This window comes from Puma concolor, chromosome A2 (assembly GCF_028749965.1).
Source record: "Puma concolor isolate L17-30 chromosome A2, mPumCon1.1.hap2, whole genome shotgun sequence".
Taxonomy (NCBI): Eukaryota; Metazoa; Chordata; class Mammalia; order Carnivora; family Felidae; genus Puma; species Puma concolor.
In genome coordinates this window covers 26,319,060-26,340,346 of record NC_141668.1, presented here as the reverse complement: position 1 = coordinate 26,340,346, position 21,287 = coordinate 26,319,060, and the positions used below count along the sequence as shown (strand labels likewise).

The following is a 21,287-nucleotide window of genomic DNA, read 5'->3' as shown; positions in this document are numbered from 1 at the left end:
AATGGAGTGCAAGCTCACGTAGAGCACATGCTTACACCCTGGGAGGCCTTCCTGAGTTTCCACTAAGTGTTTACACTACATGTGCCACTTTGAGAATTTGGGGGAAGTAACATACTTTCTAGCAAAAAGGATCTGAGTCCATTGACAGAAGAATTCAGCATGGTAGTGACAAAAAGTCTCTTTTCTGCCTTAAGACTTTTATATTAGTTTTTTCCTAGGTCCTTGTCTTTTTCAGAATTCAGGTCTCAGTTTAAGTACCACCACTTTCGTGATGATGTCATCAAGTCACCGACTTCTCTATCTAATCAGCCGTGCCCTCCTCCTCCCAAGATAGTCTCTAGGTCAGCACCCTAATACTTCACATTTTGTAGTTATTTGTAAACAACTGCTTGCCCCACTGAACTGCATCCTCCTGAGGGCAGGGACTGCCCTTTGCGTGCCACTGCTGGTGATGATCCTAATAAAGATAGTACAGAGTAGGCATTCATTAGCAATCTGTTGAATAAATAACCTGGTAAATGAATGAAGAATGAGCAATTTTAATAGGCTGCCTTGAGAACAATGACCTATTTCAGTTCCTTTGATATCTGGAGGATTAAACATAGAATTGAAAATTCTCAGTCTAGTCCCAATTCCTTAACTTCCTATCTGCAAGTTTTGAATATTTAACTTAACTTTTATACATTTATGTTATCAAATGGCATAAGAACACCCACTTACTTTTCCTCCCACATATGACTGTTAGGGCTAATGAGAGATGTGTGTGTGTGTGTGTGTGTGTGTGTGTATGTGTATGTGTATATATATATCCTATTTGTATGTATACAAAAGTACTTTAAGATATAAAGCATTAAGATGCCTAGGATTATTATTATATTTCAACTCAAAGTAATTAGCCCTAAAAAAACTCAATATGGATAAACTTAAAATTTATCATCAAAAGAAAACTTCCACTGAGATACAAAATAAAACATCTGAGAAATTATTGTTACGGGCTTATCATTTTTACACATATACATTTGTTTGAATATAAATCTCAAATGCAAAAATTATTTTTCACCTCCAAAAACTAATAGAATTTTGGTGATTTAAAGTCCCTGATGACAGAAAATATGCTAAAGTTTTAAGCATTTAAATTGTTTTTCCCTAACCAGTACATAGCTCACTTTATTTGACCCCTACTACTCTACATTTCAAGTGATCTGAACCCATGCTGGAATTAATCAATTTTATGTCTCTGTGACATTGTCTTTGCCAGAAAACCATGAAAAGTCTTTTTAACCACAGTGATTAAGAAATCATATTCCTTGATTCACAAAAGGAAGTATTTGAAACCTTAGGAAATATCACTGGAGAACACCATGGCATTCAACATCTGATTCCTAATTCATATCAAATGACAGAGATGGAGAAGCTAATCAGGTATTATGATTTCAAAGAACTCTTGCATGTGCAGGGTTAATTTTTTATGTTAGGTTGAATTTCTAAGCGTGGTGCCTCGTACTATCAAATGAGGCCACAGATTACCTAAGCTGAACATATGGGCCATTAAGAATGAAGTATCTAAAATCTGCAGTAAATCGCTAAAATTTTCAAATAGTGCATTACACTCATCTACAAACACATCATGCCTAAGTTATGACACTTTAAAAATGTAGTAAAGAAGATGAATGTTGATCACAATACTCTGAACATTTCTGATTCTTAGCATTGTCAATTCTTAAGATTAACAAAAAATAATAAAATAGGTAGTGAAATGGCTCTGGAAGCATTTTTTGTAAATGCCAGACAAAGTTAACACAAGCTCAAATGTCATTTGATTTATCTGAGTCCTTGTTCAAAGATATGAAGCAATTAAAAAATTCTACTCTTCCTTAACCTCTATGGAGTTAGAAAGTTTATTTTGACAATGGCAAGGAAACATATCCTTTCTTTTTCCACCATGTCACTTTATTATTTTTTGATTATTTTCTTTATTTCTGTAAAGAGGAGTATGTGTATGTATGTGCGTGTGTGTGTGTGCGTGTGTGTGTGTGTGTGTGTGTGTGTGTGTGTGTGTAGTCCACTGTAAACTTAGAAACTTTTGGGATTAGAAATTTACTTTCTAGTTATATCTGTTGCAGAACTTAAAGCTATTCAGCTGAAACCATCCTTGAGTTTGCTAAAGGTGGTATTTAATTTTCATAAACATTTGTGCGTGGAGATTACTAGAAAATTTATGGACTGGTTATTTTCTGCTTCAATACCAGTGAAGCACATTGCTATCATGCTCAAAAGCCAAAAGATGACTTCAAGTAATGCTTTAAAAAAATCCAACAGGAAATGGTGTTTGTTTACTCATACATTAGCATATAATTGTCCAAAGAAGTATTATTTAAATTACGCATCTGCTGCTCACTTTAAAGGCTCAGATGGTTCAAACTGATGAAGCACACAACCTGTAAAGGTATAAAAAGAAAATATTATGCAAACATTGCAATAAAAATCTCATTGTTTTTTAACAATATCTGATAGTTTGTGCCCATATACAGCGTGTTTAAGAAGAAAGGAAAATCTTTCTCTCCCAAATCTACTAGTTAATTGCAGACTTTAATAGTGGGAAAATGCCATTCCCCTGCCTTATCCCAAATACTTCGTGTATAAAAAGTGTCAGTTCTCTTTTTGGTTTTGGTTGAAGTATATTGAGTAGGATCAAAAAGATATGCCGAACTAATTCTAATTTAACTACTACAGGGAAACAAATGTCCTGAAACGTAGTCTGACGCTTTTTTACAGAGGACCAGTGTCGTTTTAAAAGATAAACATGGGGATAGAAAAATCAGAGAGCACTTATTTCCAGAAATGTGTACAATGTGCAAAGCACTGAAAGTTTTCTCAAATGCCTCTTAGCATTCTAGAATACAATGATTCTCGAATTTGTGACAATTCTGACATGTTGTCATTAACAGCTAAATCAGGAAAAGAAATGTGCTTTCTTCCCCGGTAAAACAAAAGCATTACACACTAAAGAAAAAAAAATTGCTAGGCCCTACATTGATGTTCTGTATATTTTGAAATTATCCTAGAGAAGTAGCTGGAAGAGTATAATTTCCTTCTCTCCACTTGCCAGGGTAGAGATGGATGGAGTTAGGCAACTGAGGAGTATTTTTTTCATGATCCTGATTAAAATTGAAACAGTCATGAGAATGCTGTTTCCTGGAAGGTGAAATATACTTCAGGAGTCACAGTTAATATCCATATTCTTTATTCAAATGCCCAACATCTGAACAGTGTATAAGTCCTATGTATCAATATTTTCACTGGGTAGTTTCTCAATTCAATTTTACTGATTTTATTTCTTTCACCATTTTTTAAATATTATATTTGTGCCCCTTCAGCCCCAATAATCACAGAAACAACCATAACAATAATAACATACACAATTACATTTGGGCCACAAAGAATGTTTGACTTTACTTCTAATGACATTTAAACAATTGAGTATGAACAAAAATCTTCAAGGAGTCAGCTGAAACTGTTTTCTATAATAATTTCTGAGATTAATTAAAAAATAATATTTTAGAACCATGATTTTGGCTGATGCCAATACAAAAATATGACCTCTAACCAAATTAAAAAAAAAAGTAAGTTCAACAAACAGTACTGGAACAACCAGACATCTACATGCAAAAAAATAAATCTAGACACAGACCTTATACCCTTCAGAAAAAAAAAAAACTCAAATTCAAAATAAAATTAAAACTATAAAACTCGTACACAGGAGAAAACCCAGATGATCCTGTATATGGTGATGACCTTTTAGATATAACACCAAAGGCATAATCCATAAAAGAAATAATTGATAAGATGGACTTCATTACAATTAAAACTTCCTGTCTGCAGAAGACAACGCCAAGAGAATGAGAACACAAGTCAGACTAGGAGAAAATATTTACAAAAGATACACCTGATAAAGGACTATTATCCAAAATACATAAAGAATTCTTAAAAGTAAACAATAGGAAAATGAACAACCCAAATAAACCTGGACAAGAGGCCTGAAAAGATACCTCAACAACGAAGATCTACAGATGGAAAATAATCTTATAAAAGATGCTTAACATTACAAGCCATTACAAATTAAGGCCACCGCATACCTATTAGAATATCTAGAATACAGAACACCGACAACAATCAATGCTGGCAAGGCAAGTGAAGCAACAGGAACTCCCATTCATTGCTGGTAGATATCAAAGCTAGTACAGCCACTTTGGAAGATAGTTTGGCAGCTCCTTACAAAACTAAATGTAATCTTACTATATGATCTGGCAATCCTGTTCTTTGGTATTGAACCAAATAATTAAAAAAACCTAGATCCACACAAAAACCTGCGCATAAATGTTTATAGCAGCTTGGATCATAATTGCCAAAACTTGGAAGCAACCAAGATGTCCCTTAATAGATGAATAGATAAAAACACTGTAGTAGATCCAGACAATGGAATATTATTCAGTGCTAAAAAGAAATGAGCAATCAAATGATGAAAAGACAAGCTTAAATGCATATTATTAAGTGAAATAAGCCAATCTGAAAAGCCTACATACTGTCTAATTTAAACTATATGACGTTCTGGAAAAGGCAAAACTATGGAAATAGTAAAAAGATTGGTGGTTGCCATTGGTTGGGGGAAGAGACGAATGAACAGGCAAAGCACAGAGGATTTTTAAGGCAGTGAAACCATTCTGTATGACATTATATTGGCAGATACGTGTTATTATACATTTGTCAAAACCCATAGAATACACATCAAGAATGAACTCTACATGTATTTTGATGACTGTACATAATAGCCTAAAGGTGAATCACTATTCTTGAGTTGATAACTGGGAACAAAATGTAGCTTCTATCCACAGAGTTATATTTACATACCCAAACACATACAAACATTTTTGTCACAGAGATTTAACTAAGCAAACAATATGGGGTTGGGGGGGGGGCAATTTCAAAAGTTCAGCTCCTTTCCAAAAGGAATGAAAATTTAAAAAATGAAAAAAAAGGAATCTTTTTTAACAACTTGTTACATATGCTATTTTTAGTTTCGATTTCAGTTGTGTATAAAACTATTCCAGGAGCAAAAGATATTTCCTTAATAGAGAAATTCACTCTGCTGGATATTTCCTGTTATCCTTCCAAAATACCCCTCATCCTGCTTTGGACCTGGGACGCAAAAGTTTTATAGACTGTGTCAACTGGGCTCTTGATTTCTGTTTGTCTACAACAAAGATTTCTTGATTTCTGTTCTGTTTGTCTACAACAAGAGAGAAGAGCAAAAGATAGATAGGTAGGAAGAGAGGAGAGAGAAGTATTTCTTCTGCTTCCTTCATTGTGTGGTCTGAGCAGTTGACTACATTCTTCAACTAAATGCCACAGATTTTACCTGGCAACCCTCACCTATAGGTATATCTGGTTTCTTCAGATTCTAGTAACCACTTCTTACCCTGTTCCTTTAGGTCTAGAGTGGTAAATCTCCCCACTGTTATGAGCCCGGGAAGATAGCACCTTTCCTTGTTGGTTTCCCTAAGCTCTGAAATATAACCTTTACTACACATTTCTCTGTTAGAAAAAAAATGAACTCTGCAAACTTCAGATGATAATAATGTGTCAATGTAAGTTCATCGACTGTAACGAATATAGCACTCTGTTCCAGATATTGATAATGAGGGAAGCTGTGTATGGGTGAGCGCAAAAGGCAAAATGGGAACGCTTTGTACTTTCCACTCTGTTTTGCCATGAACCTAACTTCTGGAAGTCTACTATTTCAAAAAATTATGAGAACATGACCAACATAAGATTCTTGAATGTAATATTTTCTTTACCACTTTCTAGGAGATTATAGGTATTGTACTAAAATTTTAATTTGTCATATATTTTAAACCTCATTAATAGATATCAAATGTTATTATTTTATAAAATAATTCTTTGGGTTTTAAAAATTAAATACTGAATATATTACAAAGTAAATTTAAATAACTGAATCTAATGTTAATAGAGAGAAATAATGATAGGTATGTGCTTTACTTCCTCTTTATTAAAAATTGCAGTGAAATGAAGCCAAATGTGAAAGAGTACAGATTACATAATTTCATTTGTAGGAGTATAAAGGCAGGTAACCTTTGTCTATGCTGTTAGAAGTCAGGAAAGTGACTAAAGGGAGCACAGGAGGGTTTTGAGGGACCAGTGGAGGATTCTGGGGTTTGGCTGGGTGTTCTGGATATTGGTCTGGGTGTTCTGTTTGTGAAAATTCATGGAGCTGTAGACTTTTTGCTATGCCTTTTCAAAAGTCAAAAAAAGAAGGCAGTAAACTTAGTTCTTCATTAAGTTTTGATAGAAGCAAAGAGGGGATAGAAATGAGGGTACAGAAATGTTTACATAAGACTGCAGTTAGTATGAGGATAGAGATCTAAAAGGAAATTAAGAGAGCTCCAAGGACCCGGGAGGAATGGCCTTTTGGATGTATCACTCAACAGGCTAGAATTTCTTAGTGTTACTCATGAGCTAGGATAAATCACAGGGACGCCTGTGTAAGCTAGACATCCAGCAAGGAAAACAGAAGATCTGGGGAGTGTTAGAGCTTTCTTAAACAGGATGAAGAGTAAGGTAGGAATTAGTAAATATCTTTCTGGGAGACTTTTACCAGACCCCTACTACCTGCCAAAATGTGCATTTTCATTCCTGTTTGAATTACTATTAAAAGTGAATAGGACTTCTGAGTTTTAACTAATTCTATAATGTGAAGTCCATCCTTCTGTGTTTTGTGGGCACAGACAACAGAATGGTTTGTTCACTGTACAACAGTTCTTTCTAGCGGAGTTGAGAGTGCCCAATGACCTCCAGCTAAATTTTTTGCACAGGTCATACGTGTCTCCTTTACAGCCTATGTCAAAGCGAGTTTCTGAAGAGTTTCTTAACATAGGAGGTATATTCCCGAACACATTCTCTGAACACAATTTCGTGCAACAGCCTCCACCCCTTTACCTATTATGTCGTTTTGCTCTGCACAAAATGGACTAGTATGGGCTTTATGTCCTCTTTTTCCTATACCTCACCCTATGGTGCTAATAAGAAATGATGGACTCAGAAGGTAACTCCAAGAGAAGAGAATAAAGGTAAACTAAAAAACCTGACAATCCTTAAAAATAGGTTAATTAAGCCCTGAAGAAATAAGAAGTTAATTAATTTCAGACAACGCAGTATTACTGACTCTAAGAGAGTTACCAGATGCTTTGAAATCTAAAGTGTGGGGGAATGTGTATGAATGGGTGTGATCTAAGGGGTGTTAAAGTGTGTATGGTTGAAAATCAGCAAACATATTCAGAGGCTTTATTCTTGTCAGGTGGTGGAAGGAAAAAAATAATAGTTATGACTTGTTGATTATTCACAAGGTGCCAGGCATTGTGCCAAGCCCTTAAGGGTGAATTCTCTCATTAAATGGTCACAGTAACACTACAAGGTAGGTATGATTATTATTCCCATCCAAAGATGAGAATATAAGGGTTTATAAAATATAAATGATTTACCCAAGGATTTACCACCTAAGTGGGAGAGCTAGAATTTTAGCTCATCTCTATCTCAACTCAAAAGCTCATGCTCCTAGCCACTTGTCACTATATTGATTAGTGAATGATCACAAGAGCAAATAGAGAATTACTGTGATGAAAAGAGGATAAAAGGAGTGGGAAAGAAGTTTAAGATGCAAAGGAAAATGAAGAAAGGAAAAGAAGAAGTGAAAAATGGAAGAGGGACAAAATACAAATCGCATAGTTCAGGTATATAATTGACACTCAATGAACACTCATGTGTATGACATTTTCAAATAAATGTAATTAATATACACTCCATAAATATTTTTTTAAATAAAATTTGGTAATTGTTCCCTTAGCTACAGTCAAAGGTGTTTATATGGTCCAAAAGACAAGATATTTTATAGTTGTGGTTTTCAAACACATTCCAAAGACTGAGAAAACCCAAATCCCAAAAGTGTTAACAATTAGGCACCCGAATTAAAAAGAATTTTCTCATTCATATCCTTCACTTTCAAACTAACTTCTTGATTAAACTTTAATGTAATTATAAGAGTTAATAACCTTAAAGAGAAAAATAATCAAGTCTCCATTATAATTTTCGGGTAGATTCTTTCTGAAGCAAAATACCACTAGAAAATAATTACCCTTAATAACATGGGAGCTATCCCATTAAGTTCTTTCCTCCATTAAAAAAAAACATAATTTTAAAGGAAACAGAAGAAATAATGAGAGAATGAGCCCCATTTGATCCACTCTATACTCATCAGATGCCCATATCAGTAGTAAAGCACTTTCCCATCTACTTTGAGAATGTTGTGAGCACAATCACATTTCTGTTCCTATATCAAAGAAGCTGACACTGCTGGGGAAACCTTGTTGATTGATGCCATGGTGAGAAGCATCATTTCCATCTGTCTTGTTCATTCCCATAATGATCCTTGTATATAGTGCTTTTTAATTCTGTCTCTTTCTGAAGATTCCCAAGTGCTCAGTCCCAATCCACCCACCTCATCATCCTCATAAGATGACCTAAGTACTAATCATTATATCTCTATTGATAAAATATCCTTCATATATAATACATTATATCTATCTCTTTATTAGGCACTTTCTATGTACTATTACCCTACCTTTAGATTTCACAGGAACCCTGAAAAATATTATCATCCCCATTTTATTGATGAGGAAACAAAGATTTAAAGAGATTTTGCTCCTTGACCAAGATCACAAAGTAATGAGAGGTGTGACACTGGATTCAAATTGAGTACAAAGCTTGTGCTTCTAATCACTATGTAAATACAAACTGTCAAGTATAAACTTCCTGCTGCTCCAAATCCTTCCTGCTCCTTCATCTACTTTTTTATTCTTCATTCAAGAATTATTGTATATCCCTGTTTAGACCCAAGACCAGACCTTAATCCTCAATTGCTAAGCCCACAGCATCTCATCTCTTTCTCGGATTTACTTATCATTTATTTGTAATTTTTTTGCACATGATGAAGAAGTTCAGGAACTATAAGAACAAAGAATGAGTAAAAGAAGCCCAGTGCAGTGGGTGAAGCTATGGAGGACCATAGGAAAAACAAAGGCAATGCTATTGATTTGTCTCAAGCTTTTATTAGATGCTGGCTCCATCTTGGCCCCCATTTAACTCTTTATACATTGAGGGAAGAAATGTGAGATTAATAAACCTTGTTCTTTATGGCTATAAAAGGTTTATCAAACCTTATTCAGTTAGAAAACACAGGCAGGTACATTTACACTGTTAAATTTCATGATGACTTAACTTGTAGGATTAATATTTTATAACCAGTCTAAAATTTCCTTAATCAGAAATTGAAAAATTACCTAATTTCAAATAAGTCTGTTTATTTTTACATGTTCAATTCTTTAAAAAATATACAGTATTATATCACCTCACGCCAGTCAGAGTGGCCAAAATGAACAAATCAGGAGACTATAGATGCTGGAGAGGATGTGGAGAAACGGGAACCCTCTTGCACTGTTGGTGGGAATGCAAATTGGTGCAGCCGCTCTGGAAAACAGTGTGGAGGTTCCTCAAAAAATTAAAAATAGACCTACCCTATGACCCAGCAGTAGCACTGCTAGGAATTTACCCAAGGGATACAGGAGTACCGATGCATAGGGGCACTTGTACCCCAATGTTTATAGCAGCACTCTCAACAATAGCCAAATTGTGGAAAGAGCCTAAATGTCCATCAACTGATGAATGGATAAAGAAATTGTGGTTTATATACACAATGGAGTACTACATGGCAATGAGAAAGAACGAAATATGGCCCTTTGTAGCAACGTGGATGGAACTGGAGAGTGTGATGCTAAGTGAAATAAGCCATACAGAGAAAGACAGATACCATATGTTTTCACTCTTATGTGGATCCTGAGAAACTTAACAGAAACCCATGGGGGAGGGGAAGGAAAAAAAAGAGGTTAGAGTGGGAGAGAGCCAAAACGTAAGAGACTCTTAAAAACTGAGAACAAACTGAGGGTTGATCGGGGGTGGGAGGGAGGGAAGGGTGGGTGATGGGTATTGAGGAGGGTACCTTTTGGGATGAGCAGTGGGTGTTGTATGGAAACCAATTTGACAATAAATTTCAAATATTGAAAAAAATATATACAGTATTTCCAGGAATACTTTACTACCTGCAAACTTTCACCTTCAAAAATAAATTATATAAAATACTTCAAAATTATTAATACAGTAAAACCTTGGTTTGCAAGCATAATTCATTCTGGGGTACTACTCATATTGCAAGACATCTCTCGTTTATCAACTTAAAATTTATTAGAAAGGTTTGCTCATCTTGTGGAATACTTGTAGACAAGTTACTCGCAATCCATGCTTTTACAGTAGTTATTTTCTTAATTTTATTTCAAATGAGGTAATCATCAAAAAGGATATTTATATGTAAGATAAACACACTTGACTTTCATCATGTTTGACTTTGTTTTATCTCTATTTACTAAATAAATAATATTTAATCACAAGGACATTGTGTGGTAAAGCTTCTAGAGATGGCATTTCATGTCAGTTTTTCCACATATTGACATGTTATATATCTCATATTTTACTTATAGAAATAGATAAAAAGCCAGTATTATCAATAACATATATACTAAAATACTACATTAACTCCAGTAATGCAATTATTACAGTTACAAAGAAAGATCATTTGGGGAGGTTAATATATCTCTAAAAATCTCTTGGTTTTTAGTCAAAGCACAGTGCCTAGAACAGAGACAGCCTTCAAATAATTCTATGTTCCTTTCCTCCCTCTTCCCCCTTCTTTCCATTTCATTTGTGTTTTCATTTTCCCATTTCAGGTACTGTTCTCTCATAGGGACTACTCGAACTGTCTCCTAACCTAACCACCCCTGTCTTCAATCTCACTTCCTCAAGTCTGCAAATTGTTGCCAAGGTTATTTTTCTAAAACAGAAATTTTAGCACTTTACTGTCCTCTTCAAAAAGCTTCAGGTTCCTATTGCCTGCTGTGTCACCTTCAAACACTAGAATGACAGAGATTTCTAAACAAGAGCAAGCTCATCTGGTCATTTCCAGGCTGCTCTCATGTCACACTCTTGAATTCTTACACTGTAGATGCTCAGCTTTTTTAGAATGCATGTTTTTCCTACCTTCTATTTTGTCTGTTTTGTTTCCACATATGAGTGAAATCATATGGTATTTGTCTTTCTATAACTGACTTATTTTTGCTTAGCATAATGCTCTCTAGCTCTATCTATATCATTACAAATGGCAAGATTTCATTCTTCTTTATGGATGAGTAATATTTTATATATATATATATATATATATATATATATATATATATATGTATATATATAACATCTTTACCCATTTATCAGTTGATGGACTGCCATGAATGCCTTCTCCCCATTTTGTCCACCTAAGAAATGTCACTTTCCATCTGTGTTTAAATTTAAACCAGATGTGTTGTACTCTTTGAGGCTCTCCTTATATATTTTCCTAATCTCAGCTTTACATCGGGTTCTTATATGCTCATGCCTCTATCATATCACTTACCAAATTGAATTCTTGTTGGTAACATGTTTGTTTCCCTCCTCTGTTACATTATGACATCTGAGAACGTATAGAACCATGTTTCATTAGTCTTTGTATTCTTTTTTGTTGTTGTTGTTAACTTACCTATTTATCTTTGACAGAGACTAGTGCAGAGCAGGGGAAGGACAGAGAGAGACACACACAGAATCTGAAGCAGGCTCTAGGCTCTGAGCTGTCAGCACAGAGCCCAATGTGGGGCTCGAACCCACAAATCGTGAGATCATGACCTGAGTTGAAGTCGGACACTTAATTGACGGAGCCACCGAGGCGCCTCTTAGTCTTTGTTTGTATTCTTTTTTTTTTATTTAATTTTTTTTTTTCAACGTTTATTTATTTTTGGGACAGAGAGAGACAGAGCATGAACGGGGGAGGGGCAGAGAGAGAGGGAGACACAGAATCGGAAACAGGTTCCAGGCTCTGAGCCATCAGCCCAGAGCCTGACGCGGGGCTCGAACTCACGGACCGCGAGATCGTGACCTGGCTGAAGTCGGACGCTTAACCGACTGCGCCACCCAGGCGCCCCCTGTATTCTTGATGTCTAACACAGAACTCTTTCATTACAAACCTTATAAGATTACCAATAAAATGTAGGTGAATAAATAAATGATTCATAAAGATGAAAATGAGTATACGTGACAACAAAAAAAAGACAACAATAAGAACACTGATAGGCATCTGTGTTTTAAAAATATACCTTTACCTTTAAGAGTATGTAGAGAATTTAGAGCTGGAAGAGATTTCAAAGATTAGAATATTTTAGGATAATCCTTCTATTTAAAAGGTGAAGCTAAGAGGTCAAGATAAGTTCACAACACAGAAGAAAAGTGAATGGCAGAGCTCAGATAAAAGCCTGGGATTCCAACACACAAGAATATGACTCTATGTGACATATTGTTGGTGGATTCAATTAGAAACAGAACAAAAGTGTGATTTGGCTTTCTTGTTTTTTAATAAATTCTTGTAAATACAATTATTTCAAATATTTTCCTTAGAATATATTTCTAGATGTAATGATATGTGCTGAGCAAATACTCTCTGAAAAACAATTACACTAATACCACCTTCACCAAGCATATTTGGAAGAACCAATATAATTACCTTTTGATAATTACTATTATAATTTTCAACTCTTTGTAAACTTGATAGGTAGAAAACAATATTTTATTGTTGATTAAATGTTCTTTATTTGATTGCTAGTGAAGGTTAACATTTCTTCAAATGTTTACTAATGTTTACGAGTTTTGCCAACTGACTTCTTCAAGATGTCATCATTGGTGGCTCTTTTTATATTTGTGATATTATCCTTTGACACAATAACCCAAATATATGCCTTACTTTATATTCTGTTTTAAAACTGTGTTTATGATCATTTTTAACATCTGACAGTGTTAAAATGTTACTAAATCAAACATGTCTATTTTCCTGTTATAATTTCCTTCACTTTCCAACTCAAAAAGCTTCCCCATTCAAATCTAATGGACTGTCTTCTATTTTTTTTCTTTTGCTTCTTTCTCACTGAAGTCTAAAATAAATCCTGGGATGCCTGGGTGGCTCAGTCAGTTAAGCATCCAACTCTTGATTTCGGCTCAGGTCATGATCTCACAACCATGAGACTGAGCCCCAGGTCAGGCTCTGTACTGGACGTGGAGCCTACTTAAGATTCTCTCCCTCCCTCTCCCTCTGTTCCTCACCTTCTTGTGCACAAACATGCACATGTGTGAGCTCTCTCTCTCAAAAGTAAATTATAAACATTTTAAAAAATAAAAAATAAAATAAGTTCCAAGTGGATAATACTCTTATGTGGAGGAATCATCTCACTTGATCTTACTGTAAATTGATACTCAATGAATAAAATGTCCTTTCCCTTTTTCATCTTTATCACATCATAAATTCATATGTAAATATGTACATATATATGTGTAAGCTGATTTATTTATTATCATTATATATTTCTGGTTATTTCTGTCTGGTTCCATATACCATAAGCCTATTCAGCACTCAGTCCATACTGGATTGATTATTATAGCTTATCATTAGGGTTAAATATGAAATGTTTGGTAGAAATAAATTTCTCTTCAAAATCATTTCAGTTATTTTTATTAATTTATTCTCACAATTAAAATTTTAAATATTATTTCAAATTCCAGAAAATACTCCTTTGTCATTTTGGTTGAAATTATACTAAGCCTGAATACAGGTTACTCAGAAAAGTTTAACATTATTCTTATAATTAGTTTTTCTGTCTACAAACAAGGAATGTCTTTCAATAAAGTTGTCTTCATATAGGTCTTTCATATTTTTTGGTTCAATTTATTGCAAAGTATTTTAAATATTTTTGCAAAGGAAGCAGAGTTTCATTTCCCACATATTAGTCAATGATTTCTTACTAGTATAAAGGAATGCTCTTCAGGTTTTTAATATTAATTTTTTATTTGATCATCTTCCTGAAGTAAGTACCTCTAATATATTTTTCAGTGTCTTGCCTTGAGATCGAATCATTTGAAAATAATCATACTACTACTTTTTCATTTTTAGTAGTCATCTCTGTTATTTTTGTTTCATGTTTTATCACTTTGGTAAAAATTTATAGAATATTAATTATAGTGGTAATAGGAATAATCCATTTCTTTAATAGTAATAACAACTATAAGTATATAATTGGTTGAAGTCTAAGAGTCTAACTTTATCATGTTAAACATTTATTCCATTACTAGTTAATGTTTTTGTGTTTCTAACAGAAATGAGGGATGTATTTTAATCAAATAGCTTTACAGAATCTTAGGAGATATTCATCATTGTCTTATTTAACCTATTAGTGTGTTTATAGTACACTTCCTAATATTAAGTCATACTTATTTCTTTTAGATAGTTTAAAGGTATTTTATGCAAACAAATTTGCTTCAGAATCAGACTACAGTGTTCAGAGACACTCAACATTGTAATAGAAATTTGCATTAAGTACCTGAAATCAATAAGGTTTCTAAAAAAGAAATAAGATGCTGGTAAATTCCACCTCTATCCTAGTCTCTGTAATCAGGCAAGTGTTCACATATTTTCCTTAGAATATTGAGCACTGAAATGGTTAGACCACCATCTCAGTGGTGAGTTCAGAGAAGCTGACCATTCTTCTTCATGTCAGGAAATTCAACCACAGTACAAAGACCAGCATTACAAAATTCCAGAGTCGATTCCTCTCTCAGATTCTCACAGATTCTATGTGATTCTTAACTGTCTCCTCTGGCCTAACAAAAAAACACACCCTTAAAGAAGCAATGAGATTCTGAGATCGCAGTGGCATCACCGCTATCAGGTTTTCACCTCTCTGCTCACTTTGCTCAACTTTTCCCCATAAGTCACTTATAGAAAGTTCCCAAATGTCCCTTTCAACCACGGGAAGTGTCCCATGACAACCACGTCTGCACTACTTGCTTCTTGCCACTGATAATTTGGAACCAATCTGACATCCAACCTAAGTTTGGCTAATGAGATTCAAGGTTCCAAGAAGTTATAACTGGGATTTAGAAATAAGTATTTCAACCATGGAGAGTGCCCCAGGACAACCAAGTCTGTCCTACTTGCTCCTTGATAATTTGGAACCAATCTGACATCCAACCTAAGTATGGCTAATGAGATTCAAGGTTCCAAGAAGTTAGAATTGGGACTTAGAAATATGTACATGTTAATTTTAGCAGGTGCCCTGAAGAAGTAGCTGCTAAATTCTAGAAATGTAGATGGCCTTCAGCTACCTACCCTATGGACCTAAAAATGGGGAAGACCAACATAAACAGAATGAAACAAAGCAGACAGAGACATGTTAGGATTTCTGGCCAGCTTTTAGTTCTTATAACCAGTCCTTTCCTTAGGCCCTGTTGTATTCAGCCATGGGGTTTCTTGACATACCTTCATAAACTCTTTCTTTTAATTTTTTTTAATGTTTATTCACTTTTTTTTTGATAGAGACAGAGCGTGAGTTGGGGAGGGGCAGAGAGAGAGGGAGACACAGAATCTGAAGCAGGCTCCAGGCTCTGAACTGACAGCACAGAGCCTGATGCAGAGCTAGAACTCACAGACTGTGAGATCATGACCTGAGCTGAAGTCACACGCTTAACCGGCTGAGCCACCCAGGCACCCCATAAATTCTTTCTTTTAGCTTAAGCAAGTTTAAGGGGCTTCTGTTACCTACAATCAAAGATTCTTGATTAGTATGCTGCTGTGCCTGCCCTGCCCCTGATGTGAGCTCAAATACAGAGAAAAGGGGTTAGGAGATACCACTGGAATTCTATCAAACACTTTTTCTTTATGATAAATAAGGTTCTCATGGCAACAGAAAAATCCCTGATTCTATACAAGATGTAAGTATCAATATTTTATTGCCTATAGACCAGATGGAAGGAATTGACATCGTTGCTTAAGTTCCTGAAAAATCTGAACTCCTCTCTTCATTTTGTGTTTTTCTTTTGATAAATCTTTGGATTTAAAAATTTATGGAAACAGTGTTTTGTTCAAGTGGTAGCAATAAAAGTAATCCAAAAGGCAGATCTTTGTTTCCCTCTGGCTCCCTGAGTACAGAGGATAGGTTGAGAAAAGTTGTAATGACCACATGAGTAATTACAGATATGCTATGACTCAGAATGTACTTAAAATACACATGCAGAATATGGTTCACGTTTTCTGTTGATGAGAAAATATCAGTTTGAGTGATTAAATTCAGTTAAACCACCATTGTTGTTTAAGTCTTTGATGGAAATAGTACTTTGTAGTTTAATAGTTTTACTAAGGGTTTTCACCCTTAACTAGTTGTGTTTAGAATCATTCTGGCCTGAAATACTAATCATTCATCATTCGAAATTCCAAGATGATTGTTATGTTCTCAGTTAACAATAGACTGGAAGAAGCATGACCTTTTAAACCAAGTATCTTTAAACCATTGCTTAATTAGGCATACCACACACAAGGTTACAATCTCAGCACGACTGAGTTTTAAACAGTTCCCTTTAATTTTATACCAATGGTCTGTGCAGCATCCAGCTGTTCTGGGTCCTTCACCTCCTGCTATTACAACTGGAAGAAGAGTCTCCCTTCATACCAATGACAGTGTTTTACAGTCTCAAATTAAAAGGAACCATGAAAAGCAACTTGCCTTAATATCTCATTAATGCCAGAAAGAACCAGTTTAACAACAATTTTTTTTTCTACTCAGAAATTACACTTTAGGGTAGACATTATCCAATATTGAAAGGGGTATTACTAAATAATTCCATCCAATGGGTCAGTTTTTTAAATAACTTGAGAGTACATTTTGTAGCTCAGTGATCCTGACAGAAAACCTGGAAGGCTACACTAGACAAAATTGACAGTTGCCTTACAAAGCTCATTCTTTGACAACTGGTAATAGCTATGCTAAGAATACTTTTATTATGTAGTAATTTTTTGTTGTCATGTACAGTAAGCAGTTCTGGGTCTAGTCAAGTACATTCTCAACTCTTCAGAATATTCAAAACTGATCTCAAGGAACCTGGGGTTTGGCCAAGGTTCCCCTCCTACCTCCAGGCTTTGGGAAGTGAGTTGGCTATCTCACTAGGTGAGAACACTGACCATCACTAACACAAACCACTCAGTCAGCGTTATGTAATAGTTGTTAGCTAAGTTCCCAGCACACATTCTAGGTGTCTACTTTCAGTTTCTATGAAAGCCCTGTGAAGAAAAAGGATATTTCAGTCTGTGGATTTGATGTGCACTCCATGTAGCTATTGGTACATTTCAAAGTACATCTAGGACAGGCAAGTAGCACTAGGGGAAGTGGAGAGTCCAAGATTATGGCTTCTCCTTCAATCCCGTGGTTCTTATTTTGACTGGCTGAAATGTTAGACTTCTGAGTAGCATTCTTTTGAAGACAGAGTTTGAAAAGCATATTATAAGGGAAAAGCTCTTCATTTATTCTTAATAGAATATGGTAATCCCCATATCATCTGAGCTTGAAAGAATTGCAAATCTAGATCAAAGATTATCTCCCTCCTCCTGAAAGCTCTTTTAATAAAATACCCTTCAGTGTTAGAAGCATTACATTCTTGGCTTTGATTGTGGGTATAAGTACAAAACAGCCAAAGAGAAAGCTTCTGCTTTTGCAGTAAAATTTTGTTAAATAACATTGTTTATGAGGCTGTTAAAATCCCATATGATACATTTCATTTAGAAATAGTTTCCAAGAGAATTAATTCTCTCTTAAAAAATAGGGAGGCTTGTTTCCATCACATAATGACAGTTACGTATCCCACTGAATGTCTCTTTATATTTTGGCTGCTTTGGAAGCTCAGAACCTGATGTAGTCCTGTATTCTGGTTACCATACTTCTTTCTTCCTCCTTAAAGGGGATAGATAGATAGATAGATAGATAGATAGATAGATAGTATACTTCTATTTGAACCACCTTGTATATCTTTTTTATCACAAACAGGCTGGGAATTAATAATTAGTGAACACTAACAGATAAGCCAATAATGAAATTTAAAAATTGATGAACTCCCAGGGCACCTGGGTGGCTCAGTTGGTTGAGCGTCTGACTTCGGCTCAGGTCATGATCTCACAGGCTGTGAGTTTGAGCCCTGCATCAGGCTCTGTGCTGACAGCTCGAGCCTGGAGCCTGTTTCAGATTCTGTGCCTCCCTCTCTCTCTGCCCCTGTCCCACTCACAGTCTGTCTCTGTCTCTCAAAAAAAAAAATAAATAAATAAATGTTAAAAAAAAAATTTTGAACTCCCTGAAAAGTACTAAAGCTCAGAAGGATTATATAATCCATGATAATCTGTGTATGCTCAAGTCTCTTACTTTGTATCATCAGTTATTGGAATACAGACAAGTTTCAAGCCATTAGCAAAATAAATCTCCAGGGAGCTCAAAGAGATTCTATTTTAAGTTCATACACTAAAATTCATGTATTTTATGTGATCCTCACATCTGGAGTATACTTACTCTTGTATCAGACACAATTCTATTATGCTTTGGTGGGCTCCTGTTGCTTCAAGATGAAGAACAAATCTCATGAATGGCCTATAAGGGGCGCCTGGGTGGCTCAGCCGGTTGAGTGGCCGACTTCGGCTCAGGTCATGATCTCGCGGTCTGTGAGTTTGAGCCCCACGTCGGGCTCTGTGCTGACAGCTCGGAGCCCGGAGCCCGTTTCAGGTTCTGTGTCTCCCTCTCTCTGACCCTCCCCCGTTCATGCTCTGTCTCTCTCTGTCTCAAAAATAAAAAAAATGTTAAAAAGAAAATTAAAAAAAAAAAAAACAAAAGAATGGCCTATAAGACCTCTCATGCTCTATCTTACTCTTCTCTCTGACACTCATTTCCTTCAGATTCACCTGTCCCCAACTCCCTAGAGTAGGGAGGGATGTTTCCCTATTACAAACTCTCAGTTCAGCACACCTCTACTTTTAGCCCTCATTACAGATTATATTACTATCCCTTTGTGTGCTTTTCTGATTCACATCTAAATTCCCCCAAGAAATTCTGAATCTCATATCTGCTTTGACTACTAGTAGTGTATCTTTAGCACCTATCAGAATGCTTAACACAGTCTACATGCTCAATGAATACATCTCGACTAAATTAATGAAATTTTATATGTACTTCTCTGTCCATAGTAGGTTGAAAGAAGCAAATTATGGAAGAGATCAGCCCCCAAAACAATCACAAAAACAGCACTGTGGTAAGGTGAAAGGGGGAAAAAGACTAAAAAGTGGACAGAAGAACTCAGAAATCACTGAAGTCTAGAGGCAAATTGTCTTAATAATCATTAGGCTTTAAGATGTTTTTAATAGTCTCTAATAGCATCATTATATTACAGTATGGTATAATAATAGAAGTCATCAAGGAAGGGTTTGGCTTTTATCTATGATTAAGGTAAGAGAGAAGCTGGTAATTTACCTTTGAAATACTTTAATCTGGTATTTCTTTAAAGATTTTCCCATTGTCTGGAGGTGAGTTTCAGTTATTGAGGAAAACATTCATTTGCGTTCCTCTTCACACCTCCTAACTACATGGATAAATGGAGTGTTCCCAACCTCATGTAAGGATAAATAACCTTGCATTATAATACCCCTCCTTTGCTCAGTTTTATAATTGCAAGAAAATTATTTTCAAATTCCCTTAATATTTATATTCATAACAAAAGGATGGTTATGTAATGTCTCACAAAAATTCTGCTGAAAACGAGGATACTCTGTGTTGAATGTAAACCAAATTTTGCCTCATGTTGCCTGCACAAAGCAAAAGAAGAAGTTTCCACTTGAATTCTAAATTGAAGATGACCTTGTGCTTTTTTGAGAAAGGCTGGCAGCTGAGGTCACTGGAGTGTATTATGATGGACAGTGCAGCGCCATGCATGGCTCAGAGGCATGTCCATTGTGTGGATTACAGCCAAACAGAAAGAATTAGACAGCTCAGAGCATTCTAACATTTTATTTGAAAATAATGGTCAAAATCATGGGCAGCAACCATTACAACTTTCATGAAAGAGCAGCAGCATTCAATAATTCCATCACTTCAGACAGGCATTTGGCTATTCTTAGCCGAATACTATGGGTCCAGCATATTCTGTATCAGTTTCTGTGACACTTACAGAAAGCAGCATTTCTGCTTCAGCAGGAGGCAAATCCCATCTACCCTGCGTTGTATGTGGTTCTATCTTACACAATGCAGCTCATTGCTTTAAATTGACCAAATCATTGAAAGTGATACAAGGAAAGAGAAAATGCAGAAACTTAACATGGCACTTTTAGAATGTAAACGTATAGCCACTCCAAATCATCTACTTTCCTCAGGTCAACTTACTGTTTAAAAAGCTTAAAATCAGTTTCCAAACAAAATATCTACAATTCCTTCTCTAATAATGATACAAACAAAACATTTTAAAAGAAATCTAATCTGTTGTCAATGGTTCCAAATGAGTCTCCTAAGTTATTTCTGAAATAGTGATATTTAAGTAGAATATTTTGATTGATAGAGGCTTATTTTTAACTTCTGCTTCTTTCAGGAGCAGATTAATGTTTCTTTCAGGAGCACAGAAAATATGTTTGAGATTTAAAAGCAGGTGGAAAAACTCACACTTCTGATTAAAAGGGGAACTGCTTCTAATCCTGTGCTTCCCACTCTGTGTGTCTTCTATATTTAGTGGGGGGAGGGGACAGATTCTGTCACTTCTAAAGTATTTAATGACAAAAAAAAAAGGTTGTAACTTACCATTGAAATTGACAGCCCGAATGTAGCCAAGTAGCTCTTTCCCGTCCACTGTACTCATTCGTGGGCAGAGACCAATGTATCCAGGGCAGAGATCTTTGTGCATGTTGTGCAGGGCATAAGCCATGGAATATACTGCATCAATTACAAATTGGACCTTTCCTTCCTGTTCATAAGATGAATCCCTCGCAATTCTCTCCAGCCCTGCAAAAATTTTAAAAAAAACCATCAATTGGTGTTAGATCCACTAAAATATGGCATTAGGGCTAAGATTTCCACATATAAGGCACACTTAATGAGACACAACTATTTGATTTTACTCCCAATTATTTTAATCCTATACTTACTGAGTCAGGCTTTTAAACTGGGTATTGAATTTTTTATTTGGAAAGA

At 35.4% G+C, this 21,287-nt stretch overlaps 1 protein-coding gene across 2 annotated transcripts in view; it reads right to left on the bottom strand.

The window, feature by feature from the left end:
* Positions 1-21,287, bottom strand: part of GRM8 (glutamate metabotropic receptor 8) — a 763,463-nt gene that overhangs the window by 258,553 nt on the left and 483,623 nt on the right. For both annotated transcript variants that reach the window (XM_086691127.1, XM_025929777.2), the window contains exon 6: positions 20,898-21,098. In XM_086691127.1, the coding sequence (XP_086547253.1) occupies positions 20,898-21,098 (201 nt within the window). The remainder of the gene's footprint in view (positions 1-20,897; positions 21,099-21,287) is intronic.